Source organism: Electrona antarctica, assembly GCF_951216825.1.
Source record: "Electrona antarctica genome assembly, chromosome: 1".
NCBI lineage: Eukaryota > Metazoa > Chordata > Actinopteri > Myctophiformes > Myctophidae > Electrona > Electrona antarctica.
Window position 1 is genome coordinate 22,862,709 of NC_136806.1, and position 25,361 is coordinate 22,888,069.

The window sequence follows — 25,361 nt, forward strand, 5'->3', positions numbered from 1 at the left end:
AATGGAGACCTCATAGATTATATAAATGTGTATGTGGCTTAATTAAATGACCAGTGCTTGGCTGTTATGCATCCACCGTTCTGTGCGCCGTCAGCCGTGCACATTAGCTTGATACTTGATTGTTTGATAGAAAGTCCAGACAATAAAATGCTTCCTTCTAAAGTCCTTCTGTTATGGAACAAGTATGAACCGAGCCAATCTGCACCATTAAAGTAGTGTAATAGCATGGAAAAGTCACTGTTTACATTTACAAGCTTGTCATGTCACTCTAGCAAAGTGATTGATCTGTGTCTCTCCTAGGGTCCTACTTGCCCCACAACAAGGATGCGGGCTGGAAGCGACAAATGTTTACGCCCCTTTTGGGATATTTTGCTGGGCCCTATAAGGTCAATAATGGTCTAAACTAAGGATTTAACAGCAGTTGTACAATTTACAATTTAGGCATTTAGCAGACGCTCTTAATCCAGAGCGACTTACATTAAGCAAGAACAAAAAGCATGGGAATACATCACATATATAAAAAGCATTTATCAAGAAACATGCGTAAGCTAAGAACGTAGCTAGAACATATCTATATAATGACACTGTACATATAAACTATACATATATACTATACTATGCTGTACGTATACTATGAAGTGCTATGACTACATACAATGCAATTATTGTGCTGTCTACATAACATGCTATAAGTCTGTATCAAATGCTATCTAAGTCTAAAAAGTGCTGTCTAAGGGGGTAGGTAAGGTTGTAATAGACATTAGTTCAGTAGCAGTACTTGTGCGCTCTGCTTGCGCAGAAGTACTTGTGTGCAAGGTTGGCACCTCGACAGAATGCATTTCTAGTTTTATGTTTTACTCTTTATTTTAAAAAACAACTATTTATTGTTATAGTTACTGTATTGTACTGTGATCTGTACTGTACTTTGATTATTTTTGGAAAACATCTTCGACAGTTACCATGTGGGGGTCCCCGGAACATCCAGACCCCCAGGAACGCACCCAGGGTGCCAGCCCGGTTCCGGTGAGCCGCCCCGTGTCCGAAACGGTCGAGAAATGACAGAGTTACGTGTGGGGTCCCCGAGGGGTCCGCGGAACATCCAGACCCCCAGGAACGCACCCAGAGCTCGTACTGTAGTAGTGTACTCTGTGCCACTTTACGCTGTGCTGTACAACTCTACTGGCCACTTTAGGTGTTGCAGAGGTCCGTGCGCGGACACGTACACATCATAGGCGGATCTAGATATGAAGGGCCCCACGCGGAGGCTGAAGCTCAGGGGCCCCCCTAGCTCAGAGGCCCCTGGGCCTGGGCCCGTTAAATAATCCTCCCCTGGTACACATACATATAGAGACAGACACACATAGGCCCCTTTTCCACTGATTGGTTCCCAATGGGAGCCGGTTCAGTTCTTTTTGGTTCTTAGTCCATGAGCCAGAGCTCCAAAATTGGAACGTTAATTATAAATTGAGTGTGCAAAACCATACCTATATTAGATTGTTATCACCATGAAACTTCCCCAATTGAGTACTTACACGAAGACAATGATTTATTGTATTACAAATTTTACATTTTTAAATATGCAAATGAGGCATTATGTAAATATGCAAAATAATCGAAAATATGAAAAAGCTACTACTGTGGTTATCATGTATTAATTTACTTGTATTGATCCTATAAACAATTTAATATAGGTCTAGTTTTTCCCACCAAGACTAAGAACCAAAAATAACCCCCCTTTCCGGTGGAAAGGGGGTCTAGTATATGCCCTTGAACAAGGCATCAACCACTACGATGAAATGTGTTCTATGAGCAGGGCCTGGCTGGAAACAAGTTCTTGAGCTTAGCCCAGATACCCTGGGTAAATATAGATTTCATTTCATTTCATTTAATTTCATAGGCAATCTAACAAAAGAAAGGGGGTCAACCTCAAACAAATTGCAACACAAACTCTTTCAACGTTTTTTGTTTCATAAATATGTAAATAAGTAGGGGAACATATTGAAAAATGCTGAAATAGTTGTCACAATTTCCCATTGACGCCCATGTTAAACAATGATTTAAACATGTTTTCTTCTCTGATTTTCAAGAGGCATCGCTCAAAAATCCCAATAGAAAGAGAACGTGATGTCATTTGAAAGTAATCTGAAAACCCCATGTGAAACCCTTACAATGGCGCCACCTGTCCGTTCCTCAAGCTATATGCTTAAACCTTGCTTGGCTCTTCTTAGCCTATATAAAAAAATCATATCCATTTAACAGGCCTACCCATTTCTAATGTTTGACCAACTGATAGGCCTATCTCTTCAATGAAAACTGATGAAATATTAGTCTACGTATAAATTATATTAAAATCAACCTTTTTAGTAGCATAATCTGTAATTGGCCGTGTGACCTTCATGGTAGCCTACTTGATCTTTGATCAGCAGCAAGTTAGTGAAACATTAATATAGAATTATGCTATACTACAATAAAGGATATATTTTGACCAGCCTTAGGTTAGCCTCTTACCTCTGTTCTAGCTGCTCCAAAAGTGTTAAGCAATTAATCCAATCTTCATTTTTGGTGCTGTATACATTAGGTTGTACATGCATTGATGGTACTGCTGGTGTCAGGTTGGGTTGGGCATGCTTCCATGACAACTCGCGTGAAAATAAAGGCTATGCATTTTTAATATAATCCGTTTGCTCGTCACCTGGACAGACTTCGGAGACTCCAAAGTCGCAACTGGTTGGTACACAGGGGACAGGGCAGGCATGCAAGAGCATACGCCAATACACCCAAGATTATTAGACACACTAGCATTCTCTGACTGTCACTCTACGTACAGGCTTACCGAGTCTGACGGTATAGTCAACAAACGACTAGGACGCAAATAAACGCAAGATCAACACAGGTGCACAAGACTGACAACTGTGACAAGGGAACACTGACTGAGAACAATCAACACAGCCTACACAGGTGCAACAGAAGAGACTCACTGACAACTGTGTGACAAGGGGAACACTGGGGACATCTGGAGGACAAGAGCACTGGGGACATCTGGAGGACAAGAGCAGCAGGGTAGCCGGTAGCCTCAGGAACCGAGGCAGGCGTTTTGATTTCAATACTGGGAGGCAAACTGGACTACTGGAGCCAGTAAAATGCGTTGAAGTTGTAACATGACATTAAAAAAAAAAATCACAGTTGTAATTCAGATACATGGATATTTGTTTTATTTTAGTAGCGCTAAATCAGTTTCAATACCAAAAGAAATGTAAAAAATAAAAGTACGACAAAGTACATTTTACCAGTACAAATACTCATATTATGGAATCAGAACCACAAAAGAAATTCAGACATGTCACCGTCATAACAAAATAGAAAAAGTCAATACAATACATACAATGCATTAGTGCCCCCCCCCCCCCTCAATTTAAGCTGTTAACTATACTGTATACTTTACAAAATTCTACTAGAAAAACTCCCAATACCAATGGAATATCAAGTAATATACGGTATACAAAATGTAAAAAATAAAATAAAAATAATAGTCTGAGTGTCTGTGTGCATTCATATGGGTGTGATTTGCATGCAAATCTACCTCAGTGGGACAAGGAAATGATAAAAGCAGTTACATAATCAACACGACGTGACCATTCAATCTAGAGTCACCAGTCTGACAGCAATGGATTTCTCAAGGTCTTTTTATATATGTGTATATATATATAAAGTTATGGGATTGATGCTTGGGGGACACATGATTTCTTGAAAGGGGTTTCGGTGCCAGATAAGTTCATTGACACAAAAGTCTGATATCAAGAGATTCAGGTAACTAGACACAAATCAAAACGAACAGTCCTGGCTTTTGGCCTTTTCAACCATAATGGCAAAAATATAAAAAGTAGGTGTTGTGTGTAGGTCTTGAATCTTGAGGTTAATAATTGGCACAAAAAGAAAAGAAAAGGAAAAAAACATCCCTAAACGTCGTTAAGTGACACCATTGAGCCAAGTGGATTATTATGGCAATACACTCAAGCACTTCCATTGACAAAAGTTGTCTCACCAGCTGAATGCCTTTCTATCTTTGTTGAGGAAGAGTCCACATAACATGATTAGCTCAAACTAGAGTCTAGCCCCAAGAATAGGGCTCTGCTTTATCCAAAGGCATATTTAAGTAATCTCTGTCTCAGTGATTATGAATAAAATATAGATGACCAAAAATGCCTTTGAGAATAACCATCCAGAGCAGCAGAGTGATATCATATAATGAAGTGATGACAATGATTATTTCAGACTAGGTACCTTGGCACCAACAGAGAAGACCTCTCCAATATAGAAACGCTTTGAACAGAGGTACGCAGACAAACGCCACTACAAAAGTCCACTAGTAATAACAATATCCCTTGTAAATGGGATCTATATTGAAAACCCATTTGTTTGATGGTTTTCTTTCGTCCCCATCCAGTGAGTTAAAAATAGATATTTGGCAACAAAACAAACCGTTAGCAGTCCACCTTGCTCGTTAATCAAATCCCATTTTCTCATTGCCTTGGTGAATAAATATGGCTACGGGTATGTGATCAAATTATCGCCTGGCATTCGTTGATGCCTTTAACTTTCCACCTCATGTACAGTTCTCATATACAGAGTGTGCGCACGCACACGAGTGTATGTGTGTGTTATTTACACACACACACACGCTTACACATGTATATGACTGTGTTAATTGTATGAAAGCACACCTTGCTTGGGGTCTTGGCTGACAGGGCAATAATGATAAATTAAGTTCCCCCCCCATTTGTTGGTCTATGTTGGAATGATCCCCCACCCCTTTTGAAGCAGTTGATGAAAACAATGCTTCCGTAGTTGATTCTTTATGAGGCGAGGCCGTATGTGGACGGAGCCCCTGCAGCAGCGGACTGGGAGTAATGGGTTCCCATTGCCGAGGGTGAACCTTGTTGTAGTGACAATCACTCGGGGGTAGAGCTCTGGTTCTGCTGGTATATGGAGGCCTTGTCCTTCAGCAAAGCCAGGCAGAGGTGGCAACTCCAGCTCCCTGAAAACGCACACAAAAATGGATGTCATTAAACATTAAGTATAGTGCCAGACTTTCAGACTTCTACTACTTATCGGCCCAACCATGTCATTTCAGTTTCAAAACGTACCCTCTGGGGGCTCGGTCATAGGGGGGCTGAGACAGTACATGTGGTAGCCTCTGTCGCAGTCATCGCAGAACAACAGTTGGTCCTGTAAACAAGAGACGGCATGATATAAAGTATAAATATCACACCCGTGTGAAGTGAGGGGTGCTAATATATTAAAGTCTAACTCATGTTGATTAGGTGATGTAAAACAAACGGTGCCAACACAAACATTAAATGCCATTACAATAAAGAGACAATATGACGCAAATTTTCCCTTCATTGTCAATGGCATTTTTAAAACAAACATTAAACTAAAAACAAACATTAAACCTGTATATAGGAGGGGCTCAAAAATGTCAACACAGCTTACAAACAAAAGGGGATCTAAATGTCCTGTCCATATGAGATTAGTTTAAGTGGAGCTGGTCAATTAACTGTGTAATTCTCTGTTTTTTACATGCACTACATATTTGCAGTAATGCATCTTAGGGTGATTAAAACGAATTCCCTATTATGATGAAAACACAATTTCTTAAGAGTAGACCCATTTCCTTTTTTGGGACAAAAGAGGAATGCATTTTCTTTTGCAAACTCTTTTAGTAGTAGTGTTAACTTTATTGCCATTGTGATAAAGCACAGATGATTATGTGCATAGCACTGGAAAGGTGCAGCAGTAAGAAAGGAGAAGTGCTCACATCATTCTCAGAGGTTCCACAGACATTGCAGCACTTGCACTCGATGCACTGCCAGCGGTAGGTCTTCACTGCCGCCATCATCACTGCTGTGAACTGTAGGCATGTTGGGTGTCCTGGTGGTTTAGGTGGGGATGGAGACATTTTCAGAACACAAGGAGACGCAGTAAAAACAATGAAACATGATTGGCTAAGTTCATTCAAAAACATCATGGTTTTATAGGTTGCATAGCTGTTTGGCTTCGCTGATAATGAATGTATGGGTATGGGTAATACAAAATACAAGGTAAGTGCAATAAGCACTTAATAAAGGGGGGGGGGGGGGGGGGGGGGGGGTAGCACATATTGGTCCATACCCGAGCGTCCACAATCAGAGCAGGACACAAGCTCCTCCGATTGGCCAGTCTTCTGGTTTAGGGTAGAGTCTCCCAGGCAGAAGTCACAGTAGTCGTTTGGTAGGGCCAGTCCATTTGGACCCTTTTTAGGTGCTGAGAACAAGGGCAGAAAACAAAAACACAATTCACTACACTATATGGCGATCTGTCTCCTCATCTAAAAAAGTAATAAAATGATATTATAATCGTATCTATACAATAATTTCTTAATTTTATTACGTTTGTTATGTTATTATGTATTAATGTTTTGAGGGGCGTGCAGCTATTGCAGGGAAGTCCTACATCTAAAATGTAGTCTAGTGTAGCCTACAAATCAATGAGAGTATTTGTTTTACCAACCTCTTGAATGCCGTCAGCCAAATGCACTGTGCCTTTTATGAAATTCTTTGCACTTACTACCACAGCATTGGATATGCCAAAGATAATGGATGTAATGCAACAGCTTTATTGACAAACAGAGTATAGTGCTGGGAACCCTAATCTTACTACTGCATTCCATGATTTTGTTTTGTCACTTCGCTACTCAGTCTGGAAAGTCTTCCTATCTCCAAGGTAGGCAGGACTGCCGGGACATGCCAAAACTGAGAATCGACCCGAGGCTTCCGATTGGTCTGTGGTGCGGGTTGGGACACAAACACCAGTTTGACGTCATTTCAATGCACAGCTACTGCTATTGCCCTGCAACGTCCCCTTATCGTTCTCTAAACTCACCCACACAGACGGCAGTTTTTTTGTACTACTGAATCTGACATAGTGGACTACTGAATCAAACTATTATAATAATTAATATTATTATAATTAGCGCCAGTTCCAAGACTTGAGAGTAAAACCTATGGTATTTAACCTCAAGTCTTGAACTGGCCCTAAATATTTCAACAGTGAGAAAAGCATTGACAGAGTGGCGCTGGCTGATCACGCATCAGCAACAACGTTGCTACGTAACAAGTGACGTTATGAAATAAGAGTCAAACAGACTCATTGCGGAATGACAAAACAAATTCACAGAACGCAGTGAATCAGGCTGGAAACCAGGCTATAATCCTCCAGCTTTGTTCAGTCTCTTAGTGGAAAACAGAGGGTATAAATTCAAGTCTGTTAGTTCAGAGTTTTTCCATTGGGATTTGTATGTGCTTCAAAATAATAGTTTGAGGAAAAAAGAAAAAAAAGAGACTGCCCCTTTGCAAGCGCACAAACACTTGCACATACTGTATACACCCCTCTCTCTCTCTCAACATTGAGTGAGACTCACTCTTCTGTTCCTCAGGCTGGCGAGGAGTGGGTGGTGCCTCGATCTCCTCTCGGTCCTCGCCCTCCTCCTCTGCCAGGTGAGAGTGTGTGTAGTGGTAGCTCAGGCCCGGTCGGTTCTTGTAGCGCTTCCCACAAACTGACACACACATACACGGTTATATAGCAGTGTTACGGTAGCGGCGGTAAGTACAAAAAGAGGCAGAAGACAAGAACGACAATCACCGGCTCAAAACCCAACGCCGGCTATATTTGTTTATTTTTAAGGTTATAACTTTGAACTTGAAAAACGAAAAGCAGAACAAACGAAAAGCAGAACAAAAATATTTTGTGGCTGCTCCACTTCCTATGTTGTCAAACTTGTAGCAGTTCCTGATGAGCTCTTTCAAATCAAAGCATGCATAGCAGCAGGCTGTTCTTTTACAGGTAATGATGAGTCTTGTTTTACATACATACACAAACAAAAAAGGATTCCGCACAACTAAGCACACAACTGTCCCTCTGACATGTACATACAGTACGTGCACACACACACACACACACACACACACACACACACACACACACACACACACACACACACACACACACACACACACACACACACACACACACACACACACACACACACACACACACACACACACACACACACACACACACACACACACACACACACACACACACACACACACACACACTTCACTTACTGTCACAGGCATAAGGTTTGTCCCTCTCTTCCAGAGCTGCAGCAGCTGCTTCCGTTTTCTTCTTGCCGTTCCTCTCACTGCGACTCTGCAGAAACCCAGGAGAAAAGATTGCCAATTTGGCAAAGACAAACTTAAAACAAATAACACTTGTCATCTGGGCTTGACAATGCAATAGAATAAAACAACAAATTCAGTACATACAATAACACGAAATGCTGCATTTTTAAACCACAACATGCTCAGAGGATGAGATATGAAATTCACCTTGGACTTGCTCTTGCCTCGCCTCTTAGGAGTCTCGTCCTCAAAATCGTCGTCATCCAAGTCATCCAGATAGTCATCATGGTCCAAGACTCTCTGCAAAGAGTCAGCACAATCGGGAACCAATATTAGTGATGGAAGCACAGTAATTGTTTTAATTAAAAAAATGGCCTCAGTACAGACTTACAACCTACAGAACCATAAAAGACCAATCAAGACAACTCTCAGGAACCATAGAAACTCATGGGGCTGCCCAGTTGGGACCCCAAAAGCCTGACCTTGCGGATACGTCCAGAGGAAGTGTGGGTGGATGCGGAGGCGGCGGCAGCAGGCTCGGCTACGGCCTGGTCATCCTCAGGGCCACGGTGATCTGACAAACCCCCTCTCCTTTCCAGGGGCTCCCCCTTCAGCAAGGCTTCCAGGCTGCTGCCATCCGCTGCACCCAAGGCATCACGCTTCAGATTCAGCTCCACGTCAGCTGTGTGTGGACACACAAAAGAAGAGAGACAAAAAAGCGAATAGACCAACACAAAAACACACGACAGAATCAAAGAGACAGGGGCTGCCGACTATCATGCATCCATTACGTTTGGCTGACATTTGCTGCTCGGAGTTGATGTGGGATATACAATACAACCTCAGTGCAGTGATTTGGGTGATTGGCCACGGGTGGGGGAGGGGGGTAGCTAGACAGTAGACACCTTAAAAGTGTTATGAAATGCCAATTATTAGCGATCATCAATATACATTACTAAACCATATTCGTAAACCTAATATTCACCGTTTTATTTACGGATTTATTTCAGTATTGGATTGGTGGCACGTTGCTTGATGTGAGATGATATACATTCAAAGTACTAATTGGTGTATTAAGAATCACACTCGTGTGAAGTGAGGGGCACTCTTATCATACATCAGCCAATCAAATCATCACATTCCATGGTAAACACACAAAGCTGTGCATACAGAAGATTTTGATGTCTGTCCTGTGTGTGCATTTCCTCCCCGATATCACACACAGTTGGCGACGTCCCCTCCTGTGACGCATGCGGAACTGCTTTGCCCCTAGTCATGCATCACATTCAAGGAGGACAGCACTGCCTGTCTTTCCTCCATGGTGGGAAATATTGCTTGGCTCTGGCATTGTCTGGGGGTGGGGTAATAATTTACGGATCTGTGCCTATCGGTACATAACTCGAACAGCGCCGAGTCAGATCTAGCGGCCTTCGCAAAAGTGCCGTTAGATAACTTCTGTAGTTAGTTGCCATGTGACAACCAGGTATAGTCTGGTGACCACCGGAGAGACGGGTGACAGCCGGAATGTAGACGGCAGTATGGGTTAGCAGTTATAGAGCTATATAGAGTTATAGAGCAGTATGGGTTAGCGCCCCAGCCTGTGTCCTCCGTGAGGAGGAAGCCCAACAAACCTCGGTGAGGCCTTTAGGAGGGCCATTATAATCCACCACTCCTGAATGGAGTGCCTGGTGCTGGGAGTCTGGTGCAACGCACAGGTCCTGGGCCTGGTGAGAGCAGGAGTGGACCTGGTGAGACGTAGGAGGGGCCCGGACAGGAGTCAACCCAAAGAGCCTAGTCCTTCCACGTGCCAGAATTTGGTTCTCCCAGTCCTGGCGGAGTAGTTCCGGAGCAACGGATTGTGTGGCCTTGCTCATTCCCTGATGGACTGATCGAGGGTAGCTACTGGGACGTAAATCGGGATTTGATCAACCCCGGCTGGGTCGCCTGAGTGAGGGGTATGATGTTGGTAGACCCGAAACTCTGTTGACCTCAGGAAACATCACTGAGGATACGTCCCAGGTGCATCCATGCGATGTATTTTTAGTTATAGCCACTATATAACAACAGAAGTCAGTTATATACCCACAACTAAATTTGTGAGGGGACAAAAGAAAAGGCTACTGGACAGGAAGGCTAGCTGAATGTTTCAAATACCTGTTTTAAGAGGCGGGAAGGCCAGCCGTGGATCCTCAGGAGGGTGGGCACGTCTCTTCTTTCTCCAACGGCGGGCTGGGTAGGTATAGAGCTGCCCTGGAGCCACACCTGTTCAAATACATTAACCACTTAAACCCTCTATTCTTAGCAAAACAGATCTGACCGAGTTAAAAGTTACGACTTTGGACCGTTTTCTTTGTCTACACAACACCAAATGTGTTTGTCAAAAAAATTGCGGATCTACAAGCATTGTAATGCATGACTCGTGAGCTTGTAGAACTGCTATTTTTGCTGAAGGCTCAGCCAAGAATAGGGATGCTGGGGTTCAAGTGGTTAACAACACACACTGGTAAGATGAGCTTGAGGGAGTAACTAAAGATATGCAACGCAGATGCATTTGTATGGTTGAAATGTAATAGGACTGATCTTAAATTCACTTGTAGCAGCATAGGTAATAATAATAAATAATAGAAGAAAACAAAAGAGAGAAAAACAAAAGCAAAGAGGAATAAGGGAACTGGACCCATACATCTGTTATCACATTTAGAAGAAAAGAAATAGACATTCTACAAGCTTGTACAGTAGATTGTCTATTTTCCAAATAGCCAATGTGTGTATAGGTTTTTGAGGGACACTAGCACCTCCTATATTCAGCTATAGTGTAGATTTTTGTCCTAACACAAACATTAAATGCCATTGACAATGAATGGGGAATTTACATCATGTGTCTGAGCAAATCGGTATCTTTGTCCTAACACAAACATTACATGCCATTGACAATGAATGGAGAATTCACGTCATTTGTCCTACACAAAGATTAAATTCCCATTGACAATGAATGAATGAAGTACAATGATAAGAGCGCCCCTTTTTTTAAGTGTTCACTGCTCATGCGGCCTAACTAACGGACGCTTCTTTTGGGCTAGTTTACATAGACCTGGTTGCTTATTTCTCTCGCAAAATCTGCCAACACCGACCTGCACTCCTGTGCCTCTTCTCCATCCAGATGTAGCAGTTAGATTGGGCCACGCCGGTCTGAGAGTCCAGGAAAGGCATAAGGATGCTGCGCTCTGCACACAGGCGGGCATTGTAGCTATGACACTGCTCCATAGCATCTTTGTAATACTGCTCGCCCAGTCTGAAACGCGGAAGATGGCAACAGAAATAAGATAATCAGTCCAACTCTCAGTGATAAACAGATTATTATTGGAGGTAGAGTTCACAATAAGTAGGACAGGGTGATAGGTAGTAGGGACTAAATCAAATAAAGATATTTTGGAATAATTACCTCAACAGCAATGTGAAGATATTTTTTTTAATTTGTCAAAGAGATGTCAAATGTGGTGAAAATAGCAGATCTAGAAGCTCACAACAACATATTAGCACTTAAAGTGGGTATTATTATTTTTTGCAATAATGGTATTAAAACCAGAAAAAGACTACACTTACGTCGGTTGTACCTAAAAAATACATTTACCACAACATACCACAAATAGTAATACCCATACCAGTAGAATTCTGTTCTAGATAGATATGTTCCATTTCCCTCGTTTCTGAATAAACGACATCAAAGAGTGACACCTTTTACATGTAACAACTAAAATCATTGTGTTTCCATTGTGATTAGACTAGCGCAGCGGTGCTGCGATCATATTCAGAACAAAAGGTGGCTTATTAGCACATCCCTTTCATCTTAAAAAATGCGACAGGCAGGCTGAAAAATCACTAACATTCCTATATGTGTTTGAACCATCAGCTGATAATAATGTGATGTTTGTCGCGAATTAAAACTATTAAAGCACTTCACTGCCTGGCTAATTTGTCAAGAAAAAGAGCTACTCAGTGGTAGCATCATTTCAATACATTGCTGACCACGGCTAGCACGACTAGCACAGTTAGCTAACGTTACCCTCTGGGGGATCATTGCTGTCTTGCGAGGCCACGAATGCGGCATTTGCATTTTTCTGGCCGCCTGGGCTCTTGTTACTTTAATCTGCATTCATAACCATATCGGTGTTGTAGTTCTTGTTCTCCAATAAAAAAGGGTAAACTTACACTTTCACAACACTGTCGACGGCCGCCGCCATGTTTGCTTGATGCAGTTGTGTGAGTGCCACCACGGCGCATGCGCAATGCGCATACTACTATTATCACGTTCCACTCATGGTTCCACTCTGGTTCATGGTTCGACTGGCTTCAAAGGGGCTTTTAATAGGGGCTTCTTTATTTTATTTTTTTTGTTTATTTGAATTGTATATGTTTTTTAATTTTATAATAACGATACAGTTAATTAGTCAATAACACATTTACACGTATAATAACACAACCATTCATTCTGAAGTGCCCTTGAACAAGGCATTGAACCACTACGATGAAATGTGTTCTATGAGCAGGGCCTGGCTGGAAACAAGTTATTGAGCTTAGCCCAGATACCCTGGGTAAATATAGTAATCATTTCATTTCATTTCATTTCTGCATGATGCATTTGCATTGTGCAATAGACAGTGATGGTGTCATACAACTCTATGCATATAACAAATATACGACAGGGTAAAGAAAAGAAAAGAAAAGAAAAGAAAAGAAAAGAAAAGAAAAGAAAAGAAAAGAAAAGAAAAGAAAAGTATAATAGTGAAGGTGGCAAGGTACACAATTATGTTGGCTAATATGACTGGATTATATTTACGACTGTTTAATAGCTACCTTCGGAAGGCAGCCTTCCCCATTCTCTGCCTATGGTTTCTGGCAATATTAAAAAAGTTTCCTCGGTCTGGAGTCACCTTACCAGTGACCACTTATTTTGTATGTCCGTGGCAAAAATTACATTTTGAGAAAATGTCCACCACAAGATGACATGGTGGTGACCCCTCACCACCCCTATCGAGGAGCTTTTGCTTTACTGGAGTATTTCCATATTTCAATACTTCTTTTACTTCTACTCCTCTACATCTCAGAGGCAAATATTGTACTTTTACTCCACTGCAATTATTTGAAAGCTTTTGTTTAATACTTTGTAAATTTGGATTATTATTACTAAATGTAGCCTACAGTGTACACTAACCACTTCAGCTGAAGTGATGTATTGTGAAGCTAGCCAGAAGTACTTAGGACAGAGTCGATGATGGGAGCTTGACGCCACTGGAAGGCTCAACCCGAGCCAGAGGGGAAGTACTACCACCCAGCCTGTGTCTTGGGGAAGGTCATGTTTATCCATGGTCGAGTGTCACATTACACTCACTAATGGCATGTACAAGTTGGACACAACCACAATGGCCTGGTCTTTAATTAACACCAGAGGTACTACACCACCTGATTCAGCATGTCACTCTGCCACCATCATCGGGACCTCATCATCATCCCTCCAAATGTATGTGAAAGTCTGCCCATACATTCTAAAGTTATCTTGATAAACCAATAAACAAACTAATTAAATAAATGTCCCTGGGGATGCAAGTGCCTGCACCTCTCTTGCTTGTGACTTTGACATTTGACCAATTGCAACCTAAGCTAGGTGGGACTGTTCAGTCCCGCCAAGATTTATGAAAATCTGCCCATGATTTTGGCCTTTTGACCTTTACAACCCAAAGGTTAATGATCTCTTTGGGGCAGCATATTGATCATTCCCTCAAAGTTCAATTAAAATGTGCCCCATCCCATAAACAAATACACGCACGCACGCGCGCGCGCGCACACACACACACACACACACACACACACACACACACACACACACACACACACACACACAGGACAGACAGGATCAATTACAAATACCCTGGCAAGCATTGCTCCACAGCAAAAGGGCTGATTAAAAACATCAAATCTGTTTTATTTTATTCATTTTGTAACATGTTTTATTTCATTTTAGTGATATCTCTTTTGAGACTAAAAACGAAACTTGTTGTAAATGTCTAGTACAAAATTTGTTTGTACTGGGAAATGTTATGGTTATATTATTTATAAGGCATACTGTATATGCTTGCATCCTCTCACTACCTCCATTCAATAATACTGCTTATCATGCATCCAACCACTATTTCAAAATAGTAAATGGCTAACAATACCTAAACTGTAATTGTGTATTTAAGTACAATACAACTGTACAAGAAATAGAAATGATAGCCCATGCGATGGCTTTAGCTACAGTATGTGTAACAGGACCCCCTGGGTCGTACACGTGCAAATGTACCCTTACAGGTCAAGTTAATTTAACATTCATGATAATTCAGGTTTAACATTTAGGATTTATTAATCAAAGATAACAATATAATAAAATACAAATATATAACAAGTCATTGCCGTTTATATCATTGACATTTTTGCATTGTCTACATATAAAAATGTGTCCACTCCAGTGTTGTTATTGTCGACTAATACTATGACGAAATTTTTTCGTCGACTACCTTTTTTCACTGACGAAAACTAAATAGAAACTAACTAAGCTATGATGACTAAAACTAAGTCTAGACAATTTCGTCAAGAAATAAAAACTAAACAAAAATGTTAAAAGGGACTAGTGGACAAGAGATCCAGTATGAGTCATTTTACACTTGATTGCATGCTGAAAATAGCTGATCTACAAGCTCACAACGCGTCACACTGCGACACGTTGAGAGCTTGTAGATCTGCTATTTTCAGCAAGTGTAAAATCAGCCATTACGACGGCATCAAGGCACCGCCAAAATATATTTTAGTCGACTAAATCAACTGTAGATTTAGTCGACTAAAATCTCATGATACTTAGTCGACTAAAACTAGACTAACACCAAGACATTCCAGGTGACTAAAATGTGAATAAAACGAAATAAAAACGATTCAAAAGACTATGACTAAAACTAAAATCTAAGTTTGCTGCCAAAAACAACACTGGTCCACTCCCTATGCCCGGCAATGTCTTCATCTGCTGTATAGAGCATCGCAGTCCCGTCCCCTTTCATGACGACAGGCCCAGGAAATAATTCCCCATTCATTTTCCCATAGACATTTCAAAAAGTATTTATTTAAAGATCTGTAAGCCTTGAACAAAGCCAACTCGGATCGTGACAAATCATGACAACAAACACAATATTTTGCGCCGAACATATAATTACAAAGAAGAAAAATAACAAACCTGCCCTTTTTTTCCTCTAATTATTTATTCGGCCCAAAGAATTGTGTTTGTTGTAATGATTTGTCACGATCTGAGTTGGCTTTGTCCGCGGCTTACAGATCTTTATATAAATACTTTTTGAAATGTCTATGGGGAAAATGAATGGGGAATCTTCTTCCGGGCCGCTCGCCGGGGGGGCGGGGCTGCGCTGCTCTATACTCAACAGGACGTTCTTGAGAGATCAGTCTAATCCACATCCTGAAGAATGTTCCCACAAACAGTTATTGGCTCTCTATACTATATTCACCACAGGTAATATAATAACATATACATCACCAGCAGTAATAATATACAATAAAACTATTAATAATCACAGGTAATAACATATTATCAAATAAAATATATAGGCTACAGTAATAATAATTCATTCAGTGTCATTTGTCAATTCAGTCACTGGCAATTCCACATGTCTCTACTGTGGTCCACCAACTGCTCCCTGTTGACAGGCATTGACTTAAAGCTGTAGGAAATACTTCCCATTAACATAGTGGTTACAAAGGTATTAATTGATTGCCTGAGTCCTGTGGTGAGACTTTCGGTCTGGTTCTGGTGAATATTAAGTATTGGTCAGGGCATTGGGGCCAGCAATTTGTTTTGTATTGTCTACCTATTTCTACCATATAGTGCAACTTTCATTACATTTTTACCCCTCTGTCACAGGGAAGTGATGGAAGTGTTTTTGTACTGCTGTCGTAGTGATACTGGACACACAAAACAATGTTCCGTGTGACAGAGTGGTCCAAGTTGAACCAAAGTTGGGCTATAAATCTGGCTTCAGAACATCCCACTCCACTGACACATGCCTTCTCTATTTGAGCGACCACATCAAACAAGAGGTGGACGCTGGCAAATACTGCGGCATGGTCATGCTGGACCTCCAAAAGGCTTTTGACACCGTGAACCACTCCATACTGGTTAACAAGCTAAAAGCAATTGGTTTCGATAGCACATCAGTGAGCTGGATGCAATCCTACCTGGAGGGGAGAGAACAGATGGTGGAAGTGAACGGAACACTGTCCCCCCCCCCTCCCAGTGAGCTGTGGCGTTCCACAAGGAAGCATACTAGGGCCTCTACTGTTCCTAATATATGTAAACGACATGACTTCAGCTTGTGACTGCAACTTGTTCCTGTTCGCAGATGACTCAGCACTGCTGGTCTCGGACAGGGACAAACTGCAGGTTGAAAATGCCCTCAGCTCTGAACTCGGTAGAATCTGCACCTGGCTCGCTGATAACAAACTAACTTTACACCTGGGAAAAACTGAATCCATTCTCTTTGGCTCTATTAGTAATCTCAGCAAGGCAAATGGCTTCTTGGTTAGAGTGGGTGACAATGTTATCACACGTAAAGACGAAATTACCTACCTAGGTTCCATCCTGGAGGCTAATCTTTCCGGTGATAAAATGGCCACCAACGTAATCAAAAAGGTCAACCATAGAACAAGATTCCTTTACAGGATCTCCTCATTGGTCAACAAAAACACCTTGAAGACCTTAACAGTAGCCCTTGTACAGGGTTTCTTTGACTATGCATGCACCTCCTGGTACCACAGCACCTCAAAGGCCCTTAAAACCAGGCTCCAGACTTCCCAAAACAAACTGGTCAGGCTCCTACTTGACCTAGCCCCCCGAACTCACCTCACCCCTGCCCACTTCGACAGGCTGGAATGGCTTAGGGTCGACGACAGAGTACAGCATCTTGCAATGGGTCTGGTCCACAAGATTCGATACACCACCAAGATACCCATGTACCTGTCTAGATACTTCCTTAATGTTAACGAAGTCCACACCCACAACACCAGAGGGAGTGCAACGAACCATGTACAACCCAGATTCGGCACAAACAAGGGACTAAATTCTTTTCGCTCCTATGCCACCAAAATGTGGAACGCCCTACCAACTGTCATTAAGACATGCGAATCCCTTGACTCTTTCAAAACCGCTCTCAAAGGGCACCTACGGACGGCTGCAATTCGAAACTGGCCCCTGTAAAATCGGAATCCCTCAAACACGAACGCAAGGACAACACAAGAGACGGTCGCGGCCACACAGCCAACTCAAGGTATGGCCACTGAGCCAACTTGGGGACCCAACGCAAGGACAACACAAGAGACGGTCACGGCCACACAGCCAACTCAAGGTACGGCCACGGAGCCGACTTGGGGACCCAACGCAGCTCCTCCAAGGAAAACAAACAAATTAACGGAGCTGAACGTGAATCCCCCCCACCGCCCACCCCTTTTTTTTCCCCTCACTGTATATGTTTCTTTTCCCTTTTTACCTCCTTTATGATGAATTCCTGTTCTGTCTATAGAAGTGTCTATTTGTACGTCTCTAAATGTTTTGATGATTTGAACATGGTGGACCCTATTGGAAACAAGTGTAATGCTTAATTGGGTCGTCCACTCACAGTTAACAGCCTTTGTATTGAGTTTGTGCTTGAAATGTACTGTAATTCTGCAAACTGTTAATAAATTCTTCAATCAATCAATCAATCAATAAAGGTAGAAATAGGTCAATAATAGACTACAAAACAAATGACCAGAACTACTTAATATTCACCTAAACCAGACCAGAATTCCCACCACGGGACTCAGGCAATCAATTAATACCTTTGCGACCACTATATTAATGGCAAGTATTATCTACACAGCTTTAAGTACAAAATAATGTGAACTAACCCTTTAATCTTGTTCCATGTTGAGACATGCCGGTAAATGCATAGGTGTATGACAGTATGGGCCTGTTGCAGAGTCTGTTCAGTACAGCATTCAGTAAAGGGCAAGGCCACAAAGCCTCAGGAGTCCATACTGGTCCCAAGCTAGCCCCTTTCGAGACCCTCGGTTACCTTTTCTGTATTTTGGACGGTGGGTACCGTAGGGTAGGGTCTCTTGAAAGTTAATCCACTCTCAAATAGACGCAGCTGTACCACTGTCTGGTCACGGACACCTACGGCGTCGCTCGAGTGTTGATGAGTTGTTTAGATGCAGAGTAGCAGTAGGAGACGGAAACGTGTGCGAAGGAGCATTAATCGGCGTTGTCGTTAAGTATTTTTAATCTATTTTTGAAGTTTTGGCTTCTCTGAAATTCTCTCTTCCTAACTTCCTTTATTTATTTTTTATCAGAAATCAGAATGGATCTTGAAGAGGCTTGCAGTCCTCGACAAGTCAGAGATAATCATTATCTCATGAATCCCCAGTCATCATGTTCTGAAAATAAAAAATAAAGAAAATAGCCTACTTAACGGCAACGCCGATTAACGCTGCTTCGCACACGTTTCCGCGGTCTACTGCTACTCTATACAGTAGCAGTAGAAACATCTCATCAACACCCCGGCGACGCGGCAGGTGTCCATGACCATCACCAGACATACAGCTGCGTCTATTTGAGAGTGGATTAACTTTCAAGGGACCCTAGGGTACCGCCGTCTAAATTACAGAAAAGGTAACCGAGGGTCCCGAAAGGGGCTAGTCCCAAGCCTCATCCACGATGTCTCTGGCTGGGGCTTTGCATGCTATTGGTCAGCCATTTCCACACCATGCTTCCAGAACGTGTCAGACCGGCTGGTGGGGAGCTGAACTGTAGCAATCTGAACGATGCCCAAGGATGCATGCTGGACCACCTGGACGAGGCCCAAGGCTGCAGACTGGCCAACATGGGCCGATGGGCTCTGTGAAGGCTCCGTGAAGAGGCCTGGTCGACGGTCACACTCGACAGTCAGTTGGGGGCTCCATGGTCCACGGAACTGCGGAGTAGAAGACAAAAGAACTCCGGGGAGTGGCCCCCCCGGATGTTGAGTTAGTGGCAGGCCTTAGAAAGGTTTTTAATCTGGTTAAAATAAATATACTAATGTATTCATTGCTATAGAGCGTTTGTTCAGTAACAGGAGTCTCGATGTCTCTCCAGCTTTCTATTAAACAGAAAATGCATTTTCAGGTTGCAGGTCAGGATACTAATTGTATCCAATTAGGATAGAGAATGCAGTCAGAATACAGATTAAACAAGTGTAATTCTAAAGTGATACAAAGAATTGAGCAGACAAAATTGGAACACTAAAAATTAAGATGATAAATGGCTACTCTCTCCTGATTGGCTGAAACGAGAAATGTATTTTCTGTTTATTAAAGAGCTGGAGAGACAGGGAGACCCCTGTTACTTAGCTCTGGTCCATAGCACTAATGCATTGCAACGCATTAGAGCTATGGACCAGAGCTACCTGTTACTGAACAAACACTCTATAGTCTATAGCAATGATTACGGCCACTAGAAGACACCAGAATATCCATGAGTTTCAAATGTAGTCCTACGCCTGCCATGTTGGGACCAACAGGTGTTTCAAATTTGTCTGATTGGCGTGATAAAACTATGTTCTATAATCAGACAAAATGATACACCTGTGTTGGTCCCCAACATGGCAGGTGCAGAACTACATTTAAAACGCATGAATAGTGATTTAACCTTTTAACAAAACACTTTTTGTTTTAACCAAAAAAATAAAACTTACCGTAGGAGTATCCCTATAGGAGTGACCAGAGTCAGGACTTGTCCTAGCTCTGGTCCATAGTCTAATGCACTTTACTGCCGTTGAATGCAACAGCAGTAAAGTGCATTAGGCTATGGACCAGAGCTAGACCTGTCCCAACCAAGCCTCATCCCCGACGTCTCTGGCTGGGTGTTTGCATGCTATTGGTCAGCCATGTCCACACCCTGCTTCCAGCTAGACTTGTCCCAACCAAGCCTCATCCCCGACGTCTCTGGCTGGGTGTTTGCATGCTATTGGTCAGCCATGTCCACACCCTGCTTCCAGCTAGACTTGTCCCAACCAAGCCTCGTCCCCGACGTCTCTGGTTGGGTGTTTGCATGCTATTGGTCAGCCATGTCCACACCCTGCTTCCAGCTAGACTTGTCCCAACCAAGCCTCATCCCTGACGTCTCTGGTTGGGTGTTTGCATGCTATTGGTCAGCCATGTCCACACCCTGCTTCCAGCTAGACTTATCCCAACCAAGCCTCATCCCCGACGTCTCTGGTTGAGTGTTTGCATGCTATTGGTCAGCCATGTCCACACCCTGCTTCCAGCTAGACTTGTCCCAACCAAGCCTCATCCCCGACGTCTCTGGCTGGGTGTTTGCATGCTATTGGTCGTCAGCCATGTCCACACCCTGCTTCCAGAACGTGCCAGACTTGAAGACCTGAACCGCAGCAAGCTGAACGACGCCCTAGGCTGCAGGCTGGCCAACATGGCGATGTTCATGGCATCGTTCGCTTTCTTTGGAACTCCCTTCATCACCTCCAAAGCGTCCTTAATCTCAACTCCCTCTCCCTCCTCACAGCAGGACAACAAGTCTTTAAGCAGGAGCTGGTACTTGGTAATCCTCTGTATGGGTTTGATAATGATTAGACAGGAGTCCAGAGAACTGGCCCAGCTCAGACCATATTTCGCCTGGATGTGTTTAAAGTACGCTCCACCGTGTTCCACTACAAGTTTACTGGAAGCAGGTTTGTTCTTGCAGTAGTCCACGTACAAACCGTCGAACTGACCTGCCCACGCCACAAAGCAACGTCCCACATCCGCTGGTAGACGGCAGTTAACCAACTCCTTTAGCCAAACATGGCTGTGGAAGTGGTATATGTCCTGGATGTTACCGAATATCACGGCTTCCTTGTTGCGGATGCCCGCAGGCTTCTCGTCAACTCCACCGGTCATCTCGCACAGGTAGGTCTCCAGGCATGTACGCAGGTCTCGGATGTAGTCGTGCTCCGTGTGTAACAGCTCGGCCATGATCAACTGCATCTTACGGGCAGACTTGCGGTCGCCTGTCGGAGGCTGCTGCAGCGACGCCACTGCAACGGCGTGCCCCCCTGGCTGCTGTTGGAACAAGCTCTCCGTGTTTAACTCGGAATTCTCCAAACCGAACGTTGCTAACAACGTTGACTTGAAGTCCTCCATGTGTAACGTGAAGAACGTGTCCTGGTTGAAAAACTCTGTTGTAAGTTTAACGTCTTCACAGACGAGCTGACTGATGCGTGTAATCTCCATCACAACCATCGATCAACTGACTAAACCGTGGCTGCGAGCCGGCTTTTATGAGCGCTGTTTTTTTTTTAAATCGCAACAGAACTGGCCTGTGATTGGCTGGCTGTGCGCACTCGCTGGTCATAGGTCAAGTTCACGGCGCGTCGACTGTGTGTCGTGATACCTTGCGTGATACGCGCTCTGGACACGCCCACCGCACCGTATTCATCCAACGAGATTTTATCATTTCAGTTCAAATTCAAAACATCAACACTTGTTGTGACGTCAGCGTTCCATATACAGGTACAGTCCTTTTACAAATGATGCCGTTACTGTATTCTGATGGACATTTATTGAACATGTCCTCTCAGTCTGATATGTTGTTTAAATTAACGCAGTTTGCTTAGCTAGCTTGTACGTTAGCTAACGCATGTTCATAATGTTGGCCTGGTTTGTACCACTGACACTGTTGAAAAGGGTCATACATACACTTTAACAATTGCGTTCATTACGTGCGTTCGTGTCACGCCGTTTAAAAGCAGGGCCCTCTAGCAGGGGTTTGGCTGTTTGAAAATAAAACGAGAGTTTATTTATACCAATTTAGTCGATCTCAAATTGTGGTCGCCACTGGTCTGGTCTGCAGCTAAATGATTGTTAACTCCGTGTACATAAGTGACTCCGTGTACATAAGTGAGTTTTGATGAATTCCTGTTCTGTCTATAGAAGTGTCTATTTGTACGTCTCTAAATGTTTTGATGATTTGAACATGGTGGACCCTGTTGGAAACAAGTGTAATGCTTAATTGGGTCGTCCACTCACAGTTAACAGCCTTTGTATTGAGTTTGTGCTTGAAATGTACTGTAATTCTGCAAACTGTTAATAAATTCTTCAATCAATCAATCAAACTCAGAGTTATATGGGGGCGAGGGGCCGTGGTCCTAATGCATAGTAAACAAGGGTGAAATGAAAAGGTTTGAGAACCACTGCAGAACATTATCTACTATAAAGCTGAAGTTTGTCTCTGGAGTCTAGCCCTGGTCCAGTGTCAGGGCTATCTGGAGTCTGGAAGTAAATCACCTGCCCTTGTTATTGTTTATTTGCAAACCGTGTGTGGTGTGATCAGACCACCAAACGGTCAGCGTATGGCTCTGGTGGGAATGACACTGACTTCTGTGGTTTTCAAACGTTTTGTGCCCAAGGCAACAATAAGGGATAAACTATCAAGGCATATCCATGCAAAAATAGTCTGTGCTAATAGTCGTGTGTGTGTGTGTGTGTGTGTGTGTGTTGATTCTAGCTTAGAGGAAGCCTTTATGACCAAAGTCATTATAACAGCCGCTCCTCCAGTCCATCATAGAGCTAGGCTATAGGTGCAATCTACTTGTGTTTATCTTCGGCAGCCTAGGACATGTACACAGTTTGGTTGTAAGAGCTTCAAACAACTTGGGATGCCAAAAAAAGCAGCCAAACGGCTTGCAAAATTCGGTGCAATCTCTTCTACTATCGGTAGCCGCCAAATATGGCGAAGACACTGTTACTTGTATCCCTGAGGGGTGTGTGGGCATTTGTCCGGGATTAGCTGATTGCATTCTGTACAGCACCTTGTAAATATTTGTGTCCTTGTATTGTATCTCTTATTCTCTTATGTGGACATAAATAAATAAAGTGTGTGTGTGTGTGTGTGGTTCTAGCAGCAGGAGAACCGTAAGCGCCTGGATGCCCACACAGTGCACGGCTACGTGATCCACGACATGGAGAGTAGCACAGCGGTGGAGATTCCCTACCCTCAGGAAGACAAACACCTCCAGTGTGGACGGGCCTTCCATCATGGCCGCTTTATCATGGGACTGAGGGGAGCTGCTCTAGCAGAACCAAAGTAAGTGAAGGTGATGATTCAACGTAAGATGTCATCATTGTCATGTAATGGTAAATATTGTTTTCATGTTGGCTGGAGAGTTGGTTCGTGGACTGAAATCAATGTGGGTTATGGTTAGCCTAAGATTTAGACTCTCGTAGATGTATTTTTCGATTCTGGAATGACGTCAGAATCGAAAAATACATCTACGACAGTCTAAATCTTAGGCTAGGTTATGGTCATAATATTCCTGACTAGCGCTTTACTCCCCCTCTGTGTCACAGCAGTAGAAGACATCGTGGCCAGCTTGGAGGAGGAGAATGGTTGTGTGACCGGAGTCCAGTACAAGGATAAGGAAACCATGGAGACATCAAAGTGAGTGGAGGAAACTTGTAGCATGACAAAGCATGCTCTCATTAAATCACTCTTACATCTAAAATGCGAGTGTAAAACAATCTACTCTCAAAATGTAATCTGTTTTTGTGTTAGCTGAAGCAAACTTGCCCGAAGAGGTCAAAGAGGGCATTTTTCTCACAGTAAAATTTACAAAACATTACAATTTACAATTTAGGCATTTAGCAGACGCTCTTAATCCAGAGCGACTTACATTAAGCAATAACAAAAGCATGGCATACATCACATATATAAAAAAAAGTAGAATCATGCGTAAACTAAGAACGTAACAGTGGAGTATCTACATCTACATCAAATGTGTGCTCTGCTTTTAATCCATCCTAGAAGAACTGGGTGCTATTAATACAGAGCCCGGAAGCAGTTGGGGTTGTCTTGCTCAGTGACACTTTGACACAGGGTAGACCTTCTGACTCCCAAGACCTCTCTACGCATTCAGCTATAGCCACAAATAAAGAGAGAGTGGACGCAATCCCTCACTACACTACCAACATCGCTCTATTTGAGGGATTCACAGTGGTCAATACTTGGCCTTACGTTACAATGGTACCATGTGGTTCACGCTTAAATAGTTCTTATGCACGCTCTTCAGTTAAAGATTAGAGCCGGTTACAAACTTGGAAAACATTGTTAGATTTGGAACGTTCTGTTAAGCACAGACTTTTCTCCTATGCTATAGATAGACATTTTGGAAATCTTTAACCTTAATTGTACTACAATGACTATGGCATTTCTCTATTTTAATATGGTGGCTCATGTGATTCAGGAAGCAATGTGTGTAGATTATTGGAAATGTGCAAATGTGTTTGTGGTATTTGGATTTTATATGAAGTCTACAGATATGTATTGTCAGGGCTTTCCACCTCGGAGGAAAGCCTGGTTTGTGTGCAAAATTGCCGTATGATCCGTTTGGGAGTAGATGATATCGTTACGTCATGTTGTAGTCATTGTTTTGTAGTCATCAGGCCGGAACCAGCAATCTAGAACTCCCTTTCCCTCAAACTGGAAGAATAACAATAAAAGTGTGACCCCTTTCTGCAGCTTTTATTGGGAAAAAAGCGGCTTCAGGGAAAGGAAGTTCCAGATTGAGGGTTCCAGCCTGACGACTACAAAACAATGACTACAACATGACGTAGCGATATCATCCGCTCAAGACCGGATCATAAACCTGAAAAGGAATCTGCCCAGGCTACAGGTTTATTAATGCAATGATGTTTATTAATTTACTTTTGATTTATGTATTTTGTCTTTTTTGGTCTAGTTTTCACATTGAGTCAACAAATAAAATGGTCAACTCATCAGTCGAGCTTCACCTCTTTTATGTCCTGCTGGGTCCACTACACTAGGTTACAGTAGATTAGAACAGTGTTTCCCAAACAACGGGCCAGGGACAATGTTTGGGTCACGCAGACATTTTTGTGGGTCGTGACTTGTGAGTAAATAGCCTATTCCATTATTTTTGTTTGTTAATTTTTTTTATACTTTTTTCAAAATAATTCTGACATTAAAAAAGCTCACAAGCTTATAGATTGTCTATATTCACTATTTAATAGGGCTTA

General features: G+C 42.7%; 2 protein-coding genes across 2 annotated transcripts; one reads left to right on the forward strand and one right to left on the reverse strand.

Moving 5' to 3' along the window:
* Positions 1-3,195: 3,195 nt before the first annotated feature.
* dpf2l (D4, zinc and double PHD fingers family 2, like) lies at positions 3,196-12,535 on the reverse strand. The gene is made up of 11 exons (XM_079511500.1): positions 12,432-12,535; positions 11,354-11,514; positions 10,377-10,484; positions 8,705-8,901; positions 8,430-8,522; positions 8,166-8,250; positions 7,460-7,594; positions 6,172-6,303; positions 5,819-5,931; positions 5,145-5,226; positions 3,196-5,035 (listed from the first exon to the last, which is right to left on the reverse strand). The coding sequence occupies exons 1-11, from the start codon at positions 12,461-12,463 to the stop codon at positions 4,950-4,952; spliced, it is 1,224 nt and encodes a 407-aa protein (XP_079367626.1). The 5' UTR covers positions 12,464-12,535; the 3' UTR covers positions 3,196-4,949.
* Positions 12,536-21,737: 9,202 nt separating this feature from the next.
* LOC306923504 (squalene monooxygenase-like) lies at positions 21,738-24,999 on the forward strand. Its single transcript, XM_079501654.1, has 4 exons — positions 21,738-21,839; positions 23,228-23,412; positions 23,668-23,766; positions 24,844-24,999. The coding sequence occupies exons 2-4, from the start codon at positions 23,288-23,290 to the stop codon at positions 24,920-24,922; spliced, it is 303 nt and encodes a 100-aa protein (XP_079357780.1). The 5' UTR covers positions 21,738-21,839; positions 23,228-23,287; the 3' UTR covers positions 24,923-24,999.
* Positions 25,000-25,361: the final 362 nt, after the last annotated feature.

Excerpts from the sequence above, each read along its gene's own strand:
- dpf2l (XM_079511500.1), bottom strand. The coding sequence starts at position 12,463 with ATGGCGGCGGCCGTCGACAGTGTTGTGAAAGT. Across the intron at positions 8,251-8,429 it reads GAGGCAAGAGCAAGTCCAAG|AGTCGCAGTGAGAGGAACGG; the intron begins GTGAATTTCATA and ends GGGTTTCTGCAG. Across the intron at positions 5,932-6,171 it reads CTCTGATTGTGGACGCTCGG|GACACCCAACATGCCTACAG; the intron begins GTATGGACCAAT and ends CTAAACCACCAG.
- LOC306923504 (XM_079501654.1), top strand. The coding sequence starts at position 23,288 with ATGGAGAGTAGCACAGCGGTGGAGATTCCCTACCCTCAGGAAGACAAA. Across the intron at positions 23,413-23,667 it reads GCTGCTCTAGCAGAACCAAA|TGTCACAGCAGTAGAAGACA; the intron begins GTAAGTGAAGGT and ends ACTCCCCCTCTG. Across the intron at positions 23,767-24,843 it reads GAAACCATGGAGACATCAAA|CTTTTATTGGGAAAAAAGCG; the intron begins GTGAGTGGAGGA and ends CCCTTTCTGCAG.